A 15,909-nucleotide genomic window follows, 5' to 3' on the forward strand; every position below is an offset into this window, starting at 1 on the left:
TAGTCAAATAATTAGTTGGAGGCATTAGTCACGTAGAAGTTCTAGTTCTGGGAGGTAGCTTAAACTAAAACAAAGGTAGAATTCCCTCCCTCAGTTCTCACTAACTGGCTAAAGATCATGTCCCAATTATCTGCCCTAAGAAATTTAAGGCAAATACTCGAGGAAGAGGAACAAAGGTCGAGGGAAGATGATGAACAGGAAAAGATGTCAAGGGAAAAGTTTCGTAATCGTCATCTTAACTTTCGCGCCATCAATAGTCGCAATGAGATTGCTGATCGTCAACGTTATGCCATTTATAGTGGTAGTATCCACCGCAAAGATGGGATTGATGATCGTCCCTATATTACTAGTGATTTCCTCGATCGTCCTGCCAATAGGGTCTACACGAATGGTGGTACTGCCTGTAACTACTACAAATCCAATGGTAAATACTATGTCAATGGGGAACAAAATAATGGGCCAATACTGATTGATGGTGCAAAGGTAAAGAACCCTAATGAGAAGGTTGGGGGACAAAATTTAGCTAGTGAAACTGCTTTGCAACATCACAACTCTGCCCCAACAAGTAATAATCAACCGTCCCTTATCTCTGCTTATTTTGTTGAATAGTCACTTATTTTGTTTTGTTAAATTTTTGCAGACGGGAAACAAGCAAGTGAGGCAGCACATGATATTGGGGCAGCCGAAGCTGCAAAGGTGAAGAATCCTAATAAGATTGAGGGGGGACACAAAGCTACTCAAACTGCTTTGCAACATCACAACTCTGTGCCAACGAGTAATAGTAAACTGTTTGTCTCTGCTTATTTTGTTAAATAATCACTTATATTGTTTTATTAAATTTTTTAAGATGGGAAACAAGTACATGATATTGGGGAAGCCACAGAAATGTTGAAGAAGGAAGGTGCTGCAAAGGTGAAGATGCCTAAAGAGAAGGAGGGGGAACACAAATTAGCTACTCAAACTCACAACTATGGGCAAACAGGTTCTCAAACAATTTATTTAGGTTACATTCTACAGATTGCCTAGTAATTATATGCTTCAAAACAATATCATTTTGATAATTGAGTGCAAAGCTTTTCTTGCTTGTGGTTTTTACTTATAGTCTTTATATTTGATCTTTCAATTTGCTTTGGTTAATGATGGTCTTCATGTGGTCATTTGATGTGTTGACTTGCCTCTACTGAATGCAGGCCTTAATACAGATTACAAATTATCAGGTATTATTTATTCTCAATCGTTTGTTACAAATGTAAACTATGATCAAATATTCAGAGACCATTTACATCTGGTCTCATTAGCATTCAGTTGTTACTTCAAAATATTGTTTCTTAAATCTGCCAACAAATAATCCTTGCTCTTGAAGAGTACATTAATTGCTTCTAACTTCGAGGGAAACAGTGGAGCACCTTAATTTCCCTTTTTTATCATCCAAATTGAATTAAAGGAGACACAGGGAGTGTCCCAAACCATTATAAAGAGTTTAAAAATACAGTAAAAGAAAGGAAAAAAGTACAATCTCAAAACTCTTCAGGAACAAAGTTAGAGCCAAGAAGGAAGACATCTCCTAGAAACATTATTATAATTAGTAAAATACACTCACCCCTTCAAAGTTTGTAGGAACAACACTTAACTTCATTTTTATTCAAAATCAACACTCCACCTCACACCCTTTAACACCATCCAAAAGATGCTACATGAATATTCCTTAAACTCAAAATTAATTAATCTAAATATAAGTAGATTAAATTACCCTCTAACCAAATAATAAATATACTATAATTTTTTAAATATTCTAAATATTTATAAAATATCTTAAATTCATCTAAATAAAAAATAATGATTAATGGTCAAAATATTTCTAAGATAACGATTATTGTTATACATAAATAAAATTGTCTATTTCATTCTGAAAAAATAATTCTACGTTTTCAAAACTTATTTTTACATCATTATATATGAAAACATAAATTGGTTATCTGAAACTTATTATATCAAACCTAATTAGCATAAACTTATATTTATTTAAAAAGTGTCAACAAGTTTACTACACTTAAAAAGTAAGTTGTGTTATTATGAGCATTTTAAAGTTCACCTGACATTTTAAGTTGTATTTGAGGATATTATAATGATTTTTTATGATGCGTATGCTAACATGTATAGTCATCACAAAAAATTATGTATATTCTCATCATACATACCTGTTCAGATAAGGAATGACCAAATATATATGAGTAAGGACGTATGACACTGAAAGACTGTTTTGTAAGACTGCTCCTTAGGGGAAGTTGTCAGACCATTTTTTATTGATACAATAATTAATTCTAAGATATTTTATAAATATTATATATTTAATTTTAAAATATTTTTCTTTATTTATAAATTTAAAAATATTATACAAATGTTAATATATCTTTTAAATATGTTTACCATGATAAATATAAATAAAAAAATTAATAATTTTGTTTTTTGTTAGAGAAATTTAAGATATTGTATAAATATTTAGAATATCTATATAAGATAACATATTTATTATTTTGTTAAAAGATAATTTTATCTATTTATCATTTATTATTTATATAAATTTATTTTGAGTTAAAGGGAATATTTTGTTAGCATCTTTTGGATTGTGTAAGAGGGAGTGGGGGGAGTGTATACTTTACAGAAAAATTGCAAGACTATCTATAATCTATTGCTATGGTTGATCAGAATTAATTTTTTCCCTTTCTTAATAGAAAAATCGCAAGACTTGAAGTTCCTGCTTCTACTCATATTACTCATCAAATACATCATGCTGAGTATGTGACTTTCATCCAAGGTGATTGGGTCCGCCAAAGGTATATATATAAACACAATTATCTCCAGTTAATATATATTGTATATCATGAAGTATATATATATTAAAAGAAGAATTGCTAATGTTTCATCCATATTTGCTTTTCTATGTGGATGACAGCAATGATAATTACGAGCTCGAGTTCCATTTGCATGGTATTACTGATGGCCGCAAACGGCCGGGCACCAAATAGACTGATGAGCTAAGATCATAGGAACTCAACCTTTAAGAGCTCAAGTTTATGAGCATATCTGTGAAGAATTGTATGTTCTGACCATATAAATAATATGTAATAACTCACGTTTGCCTTGATTGAATCTCTTCTATACCAACCCAGGGCCGGCCCAAGGGTTAAGCGACCCAAGCTAGAGTTTTAGGTCTCAAAAACAATTTTTTTTTTCAAAGTAAAAAAGGCCTCATATTTTTACAAATTTGCCTCAAATATTAAAAAAAAAATTCTATTACTCACCATTACCTGCCACTTTGTTAGTTGTTTCTTCCCTAATTTTTCTCAAAAAATCTTAATTGATAATTACTAGAAATTAACAATCTTAATTGACAATTAATTGATGTTACCTATTCTTTTTCTTCACCTTTTCTTCTCTGACCTCTCCTTTTCTCTCAATTAAATCCTGATAACGATTCTACTCTCCCTGCCACTCTCTTAGTCTCTCAAAGCCTCAAAGGGGAAAAAATAGAGTCTTTGTCTCCCAAACTCTCATATCCTTTGTAAAAGAATCATCCTCCATATTTTTTTTCTTTGATTAGCCATTGAGAAGAACCGAAGAAGATCAATACGAAGTCAAAACTCTATTTACTGTAAGTAGTTAGCTCTAGCCTCTTTGCTGTGATGGCATGGTTATGTTGAGTTTTGATACAATAAAAATTCCTTTTTTCTACAATATAAAAGGACCGTAAAGTACTAACTAATTGGAATTGGATGCAATACAAATTGATTAGAATAATTTAATAAATGATTTTACATCTCAAAAAGCTCGAAAATAAAATTTAAATAAAAATTAATAAAGAAATTTTTTAAACAAAAATGCATCACTTAGGCCTCACTTTAAAGTTCGCTTTAGGCCTCAGTTACGGTTGGGCCGGCCCTGTACCAACCAGTTTATGGTCTATCTCTAAATAAAATCTTATTTATGATATGCATTTTCTAAGTTTAGCATTTTTCTTTGCCTAACACTACTCTTAGAGCTTGAATTATTTTCTAGTTTTATGCCTATACCATTAATTATGTAAGCGCAAAAGGTTTTTTGTACACGAAAAAATAGGTAGAAGTTATACACTTTTCATTAAGGAATTATAAATTTTTCTAAGTATCGCAGCTATTGTAAATGGAAATGCTTAATAATATGATACGAAATGTAAGAACGTGACTCCCCTTACACTGGTTTTAAAAGTGGTTCCCGCACCATTTGCCAGCTATAAATCTAATTTTTTTGTTACCATTGGGTTGGTGACTTGGAAGTTGAATATGACATGGTAATGTGTGTAACTGCTATGATGCGCATTTAAAATGCATGATTTATGTCTTATTTTTACCATGATTTTCTATATGATTGTTGTACCTTCTATTTACAACTCATGTGTTTTCAAGTGTATTTGCAAAATGCAGGTGAAAAGAGAAACAAGGAAAATATAATTAAAAAGTAGGCAAAATAGAGCATGAGGTGAAATATTAACGTGCTCACGAAGAAGCACAACTATGGAGCCCAAATGGCATGACCGTGCTCATCAAAATTAAAGATCCACAACCGCGTCTACCCAAGCTTCCCCATGGCTAAAGATTAATGAGACAATGGTTGTGCCTCACAAGTGGCACGGTTGTGCCATATTGCGCAGCCAAAACCTCATTTTTAACCTAATTATTTCTATTTAAGAGAAGGTTTGGGCAAAGGAATGGAGGAGTGGATGCATGTTGTGAGTGAACAAATCAATCAGTGAAAAACACAGAAAATGATTCAAGCTCTAGGGAAGAAGATAGGCAGAAGTAGTGAAGAAGAGATATTAGCTACTAAGATTTATGTGATTTTCAATTATGATATGAATAGTTAAATACCCTCTCCTGAGGATGCAATGTGGGAGAATCCCTTTATTTTATATATGTTATTTTCAATTCAATTTATATAATTGTTTTTTTTCTTTATGTGCTTAATTCAATACTAAATAATTAGTCGTATCAATAGTAGGATAGTTTACTGGTTGGGGAATTAGCATATGGAAAAGTATAGACGATTAGTGAAGTAGTTTTGGTTCGTTTTTGAAAAAGATTTTAGGATTAGTTCTTGTATCCCATAGGTAATTTCTCTGTTTTAATTCTTATCTAAGCAACCACGTCTCATGAAAGTTGCTTGTATGTAATGTTCTTATGTAAGCAATTTAGGTAAAACCTGACTGTTTACGTAACACATGACAAACATAGTTGACACATAGGTAATTAGGATAACATACATAAAACTGGGGGAAGAAGATCCAACTACTTTACAATCTTGAGGCTTTCTTATATTCTGATTCTTTACCTTGTTATTTGTCTTGCCTGCTTGCATGATTCACACAACGAAACTTTCAAGCATTATTTTCCTGAACTATAAAATCATCGCTAGGTTTAGTTTGTTTTCTTGGTCTCTTCAATTCAATAACTAAAACTTCACAATTCTATGTTACTGGAGCTATAAAGTGTATTTGTTCTTTGGCGTACGTTGTTTTTAATCGCAACACACTATCATATTCATACCTACACCTCATCCACGGGAACTTTTTCCAATTCTTTGCCCAACAAAGTGGGAAAGAGAAAGGAAAAGAAAAAAGCTTACAAATTCTGAAGAGGCAGCAATAAGTGAGATTTCAGTGGTTGTGAAAGAAATGGAAATTGCTATCTGGGATTGAGCAGAATAATATTACTGTTGATAATCCAAACTTGGGTCACATCGCAAATGAAAGTGGAGAACCAATTCTTGAATTGGTTTAGCGCTTGGATATAACAAACGTGATTTCACATATCTCAAGATACTAATGGAGAAGTTAAAATTTGTGATGTTGAATTTAAATGTGGATTGAATAAGTAAGATTTTGCCAGCTTAATTTACGTTGAGTTCAGGGAAAATCCAAACACTAATGTATTGCTTGCTTCAGTTTCACGTTTGACTCCAACATCAACGAACATGTCCATTTCAAAATCACTGGAATTTATGGCTTCTATCCACATATTGACAGAATAGGATTCCATAATTTACAGACAATTAATATATGTGGTTAATGAAAGAGAACATTAATAGAATCCATATCCTTGTAATTGATTTCACCGAAAGTAGCATATGGTTCTCTTATGCCTGCTAATCTTGAATCTTCTGTCTTTCGTTGTTTAGATGGCGGTATTAGGGGATTAGTTCTAATGTGATATTTCATAAAAAAAATTCTATATAAGGAGAAGTTCTGGGAGCTAGCTTTAACTTAAACTGAAAGAAAGAACTCCCTCGTTTCTCAGTACCAAAAGAGGGAGAAAGAAAGAGAGTGAGTGAGTGAGTGTCTCTCTTTACTCTTTGAGAAGTAGGACTCATGGCAGAGTATGCTTTCAGATACAGGAGTGTCTCCACCTACAGCACAGTGAAAAACCAAACACAAGGGCCTGCTATAAAGCCTTTTGCTCCTTTCATCCCCAAAACTAATGGTAACTCTTCACCAGAGGGCCACGTTACCAAAAAGACAATAGTGCCAGTGACTAGCAAGACTTATGATGATGATGATGATGATCACAACTCTGCACCAGTTCATCAGGCCCATCCCTCTGAAGCTGATGATAAATGGCATGACAAAACAAGCCTGGTTCGTGGTTCCCCTCGCAAAGTCAATGACTTCCTCTCCCCCACCAAGGTGAAGAATGAACCTAGCCATCCACAAAGGTTCAGTCCCCGGACTCCAACTGTTACACGCCACCATTCCCCACAGCCAACAACAGCTTATAATGGTACCAATCACTATGGAAGCAACAAAGAAGGGCACAAGCCAATTGGAGGTACCATTAGAAATGATAACCATGATGGTTATGATCATAATGGTACTAATAATGGCTATGGTGACTATGGCAGCAAAAAAGAAGGGCACAACCCAATTGGAGGTACCATTAGGAAGAATAACAATGATGGTTATAATCATAATGGTGCTAATAATGGGTATGGTGACTTTGGCAGCAACAAAGAAGGACACATGCCATTTGGAAGTGCCATTAGGAATGACAATTATAATGGTACTAATCATCCCTCTAGAGGTGACAACCATGGAAGCAGCAAAGAAGGGCGCAAGCCAATTAGAGGTACCATTAGGAATGACAACCATGATGGTTCTAATTATGATGGTACCAATAATGGCCATGGTGACTATGGAAGAGATCACAAAGAAGGATACAAGCCATTTGGAAGTACCATAAGGAATGAGAACTATGATGGTACTAATAATGGCTTTGGTGGCTATGGTAGCAAAAACGAAGGACACAAGCCATTAGGAAGTATCATTAGGAATGACCCCAACCATGGTGGTTATGGTGGTACTAATAAGGGCTATGGTGACTATGGAAGTAACAAAGATGGGAACAGGCCAATTGGAGATACCAACAGGAATGATCACAACCATGGTGGTTATGATGGTACTAATGGCCATGGTGACTATGGAAGTAACAAACATGGGAGCAGGCCAATGGGAGGTACCAATAGGAATGATCACAACCATGGTGGCTATAATGGTACTGATGGCTATGGTGACTATGGAAGTAACAAACATGGGAGCAGGCCGATTGGAGGTACCAATAGGAATGATCATAACCATGGTGGCTATAATGGTAATAATGGCCATGGTGACTGTGGAAGTAACAAAGTTGGGAGAAGACCAATTGGAATTTCCATTAATAGTGATAGTGATAGTGATGGTTATGATGTTCCTGATGGCTATGGTGATTACAACAAAAAAGAAGGGCAAAAGCATACTAGCCTTCCAATTAGGACTGAGAACTACGATGGCTATGGAACTATTGGTATTGGCAATAACAGAGAGAAACAGAGTCCCTATGGAAGCAACACTAGGAATCATGATGATCATGACTATGGTGACTCTGTTAATTACATCAACAGAGAAAAGCACAAGCCTAGCGGAGGTGTTGGTGGTTTGACCAGGCCAAATTTTACTTCAGCTTGGACTGCAGCACCAAGAAAAGGGACACAACTAAGTGAACCAACACATGATATTGGAGAGGCCATGGAGTTGTTGAAGAAGGAAGCTGCAAAGGCGAAGAAGCCTAATGGCCATGGTTCTTCTAGCTCAGGTGAACTAACAAGCCAATTTGACAGGGGAATGGATCTCGTGAAGGAACCGGAACTGCTTAAAAATATTGTGACTGGTGCTCCTCCTCAATCCAGATACCCTGTGCCAAACAAGGATGAGTATGATAGAAGAAATGCTACAAGAGGTTATGAACATTCATCACGACAACCAGGTCTAGTCATTGATAGTAAGGAGGCTGAACAGAGGTTTAGAGGTGCGAGGGTGTGGTAAATTAAATGAATGAGTAATGTATTGAGTTTCCAATGTCATAGAATAATGCTTCTGTTGGTGGTGTTTTAGTTACTTTTCTTGCCTGAGCCTGAGAAAAGTTTATATCTATACCTAAATAGATAAGTTGGTGTAATTCGACTATGTACTTAGTTTTAGAGGTAAAAAATCATTATGCATGTAAGGTTTGAATAAATATGTGGAGTGCTTCTTAATTAACACTCTTTTTAGTGACTGTTAATTATTACTTGACTAGATAATGATCCGCTCATTGCTTGGGCAGATACATAAATACACCTTATTGATAATACATTAATATGTGTCCAAATGAGTGTATGAAACTTACATATGGATATGGGGGTTAGAATAGAAGCCCGACATCATATCCATAAACTAACACATACTTATAGCTTATCTTGTAACATAAGCGTATGAACAAGTGTTGGGACAAACTTCTAAACATAGCCTATGACCTACATATTAGCTGCTTTGTGCTTATTTTTATAAGCTATATTTATAAACTGCTCATATTAGCTTATAAAAATAATACAAAGCCAAACCAATGTCTTCCAACCAAACTTCTTAGAAGCACAATTATTGACAGCAAATTTCATCCATAAATTTACTTTATACTTGATACAGATTAGGAAGAATGGGAGATTTACTAAAATAACGTTCTTTTATAAACAGATTATCAAAATAATGATATTTAGAAACATATTATGTTGGGTTGTTTGACTATAATTTTAGTTTTTGGTAGAGGTGCAAGCACCTAGACCTGTAAATGAGGATGCAAAATCAACTCAAATTAATTCTAATTCTCAACAAATTAAACAGAATTCATGCCCATATATTGACAACAAAGTAAAAGTGCATGTTTGGAAACTGTTCTACAATTAATTCTAAAGCCAAAATTAATTATAGAGAGAAGCTTCTGTGAGTAGTTTTGGGTCAGAATTGATTCTGGTGTAAGAAGTTGTTCCAAAAACGCTATAAAAAAAATAAACGATGTACATCATTGTAATTCTCTATCAAACCAAGACTTAACACCCCTCCCCAAAAAAACTCTATCTATATGGAAACCAATAAATAAAAACTATGAAAAGAAAATGAAGGTTTTAAAATGGGGAAAAATCAATTACCCCTTGGTAAGAAGGAATTAACTTTCAGGAAGCAGGCATGCAGCAGGACATATTTTTAGAAGAGAACATTCCACAATAGTTGGACTCAGATACCAAAAATGAAGCAGCAGGGACAGATTCATTTTTAATTTGACTCTAAGAATGTACTAAATGTCTAAGCTATGATTTTCTTTCCTTTACCCTTATCCTTGATGGAACCTTTATGTGGTTTTGATCTATCCGATGCATATCCTGCATTGTGTTTCTTCTTCTCTGTGACACCAATGCTAGTAGCAGAATTACCAATGGGACCTGACCAAGCTTGGAATGGTACCTTTGAAAAGATATATGAGGTTGAACCCAAAGAGACATCATGAGGCACATTATCTGGATCAATATGATTTGAAGCTCCCAGAGGGACACCAAGATGTCCATCTTCATGCGGCGGAGGGAATTTTTCACTCTTGCTCTTGGCATTAGCATGAGAGATTAGACGCCTTCTCTGTTAAATATGAAAACATAGCAACAAACTTTAATCCACATTACATTTTGGTTTTAAGTCATGAATAGGCAGATTTTCAATCAGCAAAGATCAAAATGACTTTTTTAAGAAGGAAAGCAGCTGTACAGAGAAATGCGTTATGCGAGGATAAAATAAGATCCTTAGACAAAGCCCAGAAAAAAAAATCAACAGCTTTAATCTTCTAGTTTGCTGCTGCTACTTTAAATTAAACTTCACTAATCAACTGCTTGAAAATTTTATCCCCAGTTACCTGTGTCCGAATGAAAAAAACATGATGAAAATTCAGTTGCCAAATCCTAAGTGCCCTTTCTACTTACTCTCTAAATCTCTAAATCCTGACATTTAAAAACACTTTCTTGGAAGAAATAATATTAAACCACATTTATTGTGTGACTTGATAAACCAATGTATCAACCATACTATTATCGAAGAACTATAGAAGTAATCTCTTGATTTAACATACATTAATATTGGACTGAAGCTCAGCATTGGCCTCAGGAGCAGGAAAAGCTTTTACAGCACGATCACGTGTGCGATGCTTCTTTCCACCATCAACATGAGCTTTGCCTGCAGCTCTTAATCTGAACATTCATATTCGAAGAGCATCAGGGTTGATCATAATGGGATGGGTAAATTAAAACTAGCCGATGTTATAACGTAAGAACAAAGGAACACTTTTTCACTCTCCTGACCTCCATAAATGTCAGTGTGTGTGTGTGTGTTTATGTACGTTGAAGCAAACTCCCCTTTATTTAGTGATGTTAAGTCATAAGATTAGCACATGCCTGCCTAAAGGAAAATTATGACCCATATCACTAATGCTATTAAAGAGAACATGTAAACAGTTTTTCAGTTTCCACTGTTCCCAATAACAACACCTAACATCTTAACCTCAATTCCCATACCATTCTCTCACTTTCTCTTGCCTATCTTTTCTCTTTTTAAAAAATTCTCACACATTATCTCTATGCCTTACATCTAATATGGAGAAAGCAAGTTTAAGAGCAGATACCTCCTTGCTTCATCATCCCGTCGTTTAGCATCCATTTCCTTGGTTGGGGGATATTTCGGAAGACTAGAGGGGTCACAAGCATAAGGTTCTGTGGTAAAGAACTGCAAATAGGATAGACAAGCAAAATAAATGTGGCTTTAATTTAAAAAAAAAAAAATCTAAATTCAACAGAGATAACATCTGCAACAGATTCAGGAAAAGTTTCATTTATTAATGTTGGAATGTCCCCATACGCTATCATATGATTATTTAAATCATGTGACTCATTCCATCATTTGTATCAAATCAAACTTGTTTACCCTATTCCAAGAAGGGATACATATTCCAAAATAAATAAAGTTTTAGAGACAGACACTACATCACGCTGATACAGAATTACATTTTCCTCAGACAACATTCAAGAATGATGGACAATTCTCTTGTCGCAGAAGTATATAACATACATGCACATTTTTTGTATACGATATCCAAGATAAGAAGCTGAACCAGGCTCCTAAAAGAATTTTTGTAGTTAAGGGTCCACTGGCAATCATTTAGTTAAGGATCACACTACCTGATAAAACTAGTTACACATCATAAACAAGTCATAGTACTTCCCGAATAACATTCAGCTGTATATGTTTCACAAAAATAGTTTCGAGTATGTATTTGAGTAATGTACATGCACATAGAGTAGATCACGATCCAACAGATTATGACAGCCTAAGTGGCATGAAATCATAATATGAATAGTAAGGCAGTACAAAATTTAAATACTCTTTCCCAGCATTTAAATGTCTGAAAGATCAGTAATCTTCAAGAGCCTACCTCACTTCTTAGAGCATCTGAGGCACTCTTCCGTTCTGCTGGATCAATTGCAAGAAGAGTGTCAATAAGGGGCAGAGCAGAAGGCGGAAAATCTTTAAATGTCTCTCGTATGGATCTTTTGTATGGCTCTCGAGGTTTAAACAAGGTCGCATTAGGCAACTTTGACTTCTTCCAATACTCATCAGAAGGTGAACCACAAAGTTTGTATATCTTATGTAGTTGTTCCACCTGTGTAAGTATTCGACAAAAGAGTCAGAACATACCCAGTGCATGTTTCAAACAACCAGCAAATATCCCTAATGCAATATACATTCCGTCAAAATATGCAAGACGTGTCAGAACTAGACATAAGATCCAGTACACCACTTAAGTTACTCAAAACGCACTTAGAGATGCATTTAAATAATAAAAAATAAATAAACCTTGTAGACATTAAGAGAATGCAATTTCCTAGATGTCAGTCCACAATGCATAGATAGATAACCGAACCAAAATTAGTAAATTACTATTACAGTTACTATTACTATTGTCATAATCTCCACTTTCTCTAAATCCTAATAAATGCATGCGTTGGTTGTCCTTTTAATTTTGAGGGTGCATTAGTTGATTCAGCATGAAGCCACAGTTTAGTAACATGTGACTATGAATTTATACCAGTCAGCTAGGGAAAATGTTTAGAGAAATAACATTATGAATTACTAATAGTTTACAGCCTTTATTGTGTTCATTACTCCGGTCAAGAAACATCTGGTTGTGCTTCACCACTTCATCGACCTCAGAAATTTTCTAAGAAATGTCCCACTGACCACTGTTCAGCCCCCCATAATAATCATGTTACCTAATCTCCGTTTTACCAAGTTTATGTTCTCACATAGTACATGTACATTAAACAGGTTCAACAAGTGACCTAAAGCCAAGGGGACAGAATACAGATGCAGAAATGAAAAGCAGTTATTCATTGAGAAGGCAATGATGCAATTATTCATTGAGATCAGAGAGACTACGAGAAGTAACAAGCAGTTACAGCCTTTTTCTATTCACTAGCTTCTACATTATCTGAGCTGCAGTTTTGTTTATTCTATTTCTACGTTCATCAATAAAGTTTTAAAGCTCAACAGAGGCACATCTGATTGTTTGAGTAGCATAACAACTTATCAAACTATGCAGTTACTCAGGCCTTCATTACTCCCTCCGTTCCAAAACTATTGTAGTTTTAGCTTTTTTGTTTTGTTCCAAAACCATTGTTATTTTACATTTTCAAAGCATTTTATCTCATTCTCTTCCATTCATGCCCTCATTTAATATTGTATCTCCCAAGTACCACCTCTTATTTCCACCAATCACAATTCTCACCAATTAGTTAACCAATGATTTTCATTCTCTCTCATTCATATAACTCATATTAAATAAGGGTGTTTCAGTCAAATTATAACATCAATTAATGAACTCTTAAACGGAGGGAGTATTTATTATGCCTTTTTAGTTGATTTCTCATCGATTGCATGTCCTCATTTTCATAGAAAGTATGCACAAAGCAGATCTTCTAAAGGACAGAACAAGGCTAAGGTCAAATGCCCATAGCCATTACCTCTGTGAGAAGGGAGGGTTGGGTAGGGGGAGGGAGAGGACTTCCATGCAACGAGCAAAAGATACATACACACGTCACTAGAAAGAGGGCTCTTTCATTAGGATATGTAATTTTTCTTTCACCATTTCAAAACAGAAATTTTGTATAACACTAATTGTTGGTCATAGATTGAGAAGAATGAAAAATCATATTTGCTAAAACAAGACATTCAGTTTCACCTCTGTACGACCAGGCATAATTGGTTTCCCAGCCAATAACTCTCCTAAAATGCAACCAGCACTCCAAAGGTCCACACCCACATCATATTCCGTTGCACCAAGAAGCAATTCAGGAGGTCGGTACCACAGGGTAACTACACGATTGGTCATCGGATGCCTGCGGTTTGGATCAAAGAAAGATGCAAGTCCAAAGTCAGCAATTTTCAGTACTCCTTCATCATCTATAAGAAGATTTGATCCTTTGATATCACGGTGAAGTACACGCCGATTATGACAGTGCTCAAGTCCTGAAAGCAGTTGATGCATGTAGCATTTAACCTGCAGTGAACATAGTCTTTGGAGTCATCAAATACTGCCAACTGAAAAAAAAAAGTGCATCAAAGGATAACGATTTATTTCTCAAATTATTAAGTCAAACCTGGTCTAACCTGAGGCTCTGTGAACTTGATATCAGGGCTTGCAGAAAGTCCAGCTAAATCATGCACCATGTATTCAAACACCAAATACAAACTCCAGGACATTCTGGATGTAACTAAACCTTCTAGCTTTATAACATTGGGATGATCCAACCTTCGCAAAACAAGAATCTCTCTAGCCATGAATTTTACGCTCTCAGGTTCCAAATTGTCGAATCGAACCTTTTTCAGGGCAACAATCTTACCCGTCAACAAGTCTTTAGCTTTGTACACATTACTATATGTTCCTTGACCAATCTAATATGACAGGATAATCAAAGAAAAAGAAAACAAGTATGAGAAGAGAAAAAGCAAATGAAACATTCTACAATATATAAATTCAGTCTCAAATAATGCAGGATCGATTCCTTTTAACCCTAATCACAGATTGATCATTCCGATGATGCATCATGAGTTTGGACAACACTATTACAACATCAATCAACCATGATCTCAACTTCAAACCACACCCACATATCAGTGATACAGCATGACTCATCAAATGCATTTCCATTACAAGTTAAGTATAACACATACACCCAAAAGTGACTAAAGTTCAAAATTGACAGAAACACAAACTCACCTTATCTATTTTCTCAAATGTGTCAGCCTTTCGCGGAATCCACCCATTAAGGGCTTCCCCACACACTGTTGTAAGCCAAGATGGCCATCCAGCTGCTACTTGCTCCCCTTGCAAATGCTTTGGAGGATTACTTAGCCTCGGGTTTGGGTTTGGGTTTGGGTTTAGCTTTGATCTTCTTTCACCCCTTGGCGGCCGAACCCCATTATCACCACCCTTATCTCCGTTCTTCTCCTTAACCTTGTCACCATTCTGAACCTCTACCACACTATCCTCAGCCCTGCTAGTGGACACTTCATCTACCTTCTTGTTGGAGTCAACCCTCAAACTCTTCTCCTCCTTCACCTCAGAGACTATTCCCGATGACACTTCTCGGCTAATCACACACCCCATTTCTCCCCGAATCCAAGCTTCATTTCATTGACATGGTTTCCTTATCTGAGGCTTCTGATCACCAAACAATCACCAAATTAATCCAATGAAAAAAACACAGGCATGACTGTAATTATAATTATCCTTATGCATGAATAACATACTTTATCCTTAATTAACTTGGTAATAAACCTACAAAAATTGGTGGCATCAACCCATGAAAGCAAGAAACTTATGCATCAATGGCCCACAAGATGCAGGAGCACAAACAGACCCATGAATCAATTTGAAATTCAGTTGAGGTCAAAGATAGCAAGATTCAGTGTGGTGTCAAAGTGATCCAGTTTATAATTTTCCCACATAGAGCACGTGATGGATTTAGAAAGAAAAGGGGCAAATAACAAAAACAGAAAAAAAAGATTGTGCTTCATGTAGCAAGGAAGAGAGAGAGTCTTACAGTAACAGTGATTGGAGATTCCTGTGTTTGTGTGTTCCTGTGATGTTTGGTCTTAAGCCGTCTTTTCTGCTTCTGTTTCAGACAAAGAGAAGGAATATGAAGACCAAGGAAGAGATCTTCCCACTCTTACATAAAGTCAAAGCTACAAATCTCTTTCTTACAAACTTTTTTTATTTTTATTTTTTAACTTACTTAGCGTTGGTTTTTTTTTTTAAGGAAAATATATTTGAATAAATTGACAAGATACACAATCCTTAAAGGGATAAAAAAAATTGACAAAGCTAAAAAATGACTAGAGAAAATGAACATCATAGACAACGAAAGCCACACCGGCAAAGGGCCCCAAATAGAGAAAACTCCATCAAAAGAGAAAAAAGCTCAAGACACCAAGGG

At 35.4% G+C, this 15,909-nt stretch overlaps 2 protein-coding genes across 4 annotated transcripts; one reads left to right on the forward strand and one right to left on the reverse strand.

Moving 5' to 3' along the window:
* Positions 1-11: 11 nt before the first annotated feature.
* LOC130718506 (uncharacterized) lies at positions 12-3,244 on the forward strand. 2 transcript variants are annotated; one of them, XM_057569107.1, is made up of 6 exons: positions 12-424; positions 641-775; positions 848-982; positions 1,191-1,217; positions 2,733-2,834; positions 2,954-3,244. In XM_057569107.1, exons 1-5 carry the CDS (start codon positions 118-120, stop codon positions 2,801-2,803), a joined length of 675 nt encoding a protein of 224 aa, XP_057425090.1. In that variant the 5' UTR covers positions 12-117; the 3' UTR covers positions 2,804-2,834; positions 2,954-3,244. The 2 variants fall into 2 exon arrangements, with proteins under 2 accessions (XP_057425090.1, XP_057425089.1); XM_057569106.1 differs by having other exon boundaries at positions 14-565; positions 2,954-3,239.
* A 6,035-nt stretch (positions 3,245-9,279) lies between these two features.
* Positions 9,280-15,676, reverse strand: LOC130721004 (probable serine/threonine-protein kinase At1g54610). Of its 2 annotated transcripts, none has more exons than XM_057571729.1 (8): positions 15,517-15,676; positions 14,691-15,134; positions 14,081-14,365; positions 13,653-13,970; positions 11,847-12,074; positions 11,040-11,140; positions 10,491-10,608; positions 9,280-10,006 (listed from the first exon to the last, which is right to left on the reverse strand). In XM_057571729.1, exons 2-8 carry the CDS (start codon positions 15,078-15,080, stop codon positions 9,680-9,682), a joined length of 1,767 nt encoding a protein of 588 aa, XP_057427712.1. In that variant the 5' UTR covers positions 15,081-15,134; positions 15,517-15,676; the 3' UTR covers positions 9,280-9,679. The 2 variants fall into 2 exon arrangements, with proteins under 2 accessions (XP_057427712.1, XP_057427713.1); XM_057571730.1 differs by having other exon boundaries at positions 14,691-15,131; positions 15,517-15,663.
* Positions 15,677-15,909: the final 233 nt, after the last annotated feature.

Source organism: Lotus japonicus, chromosome 5, assembly GCF_012489685.1.
Source record: "Lotus japonicus ecotype B-129 chromosome 5, LjGifu_v1.2".
Lineage (NCBI taxonomy): Eukaryota > Viridiplantae > Streptophyta > Magnoliopsida > Fabales > Fabaceae > Lotus > Lotus japonicus.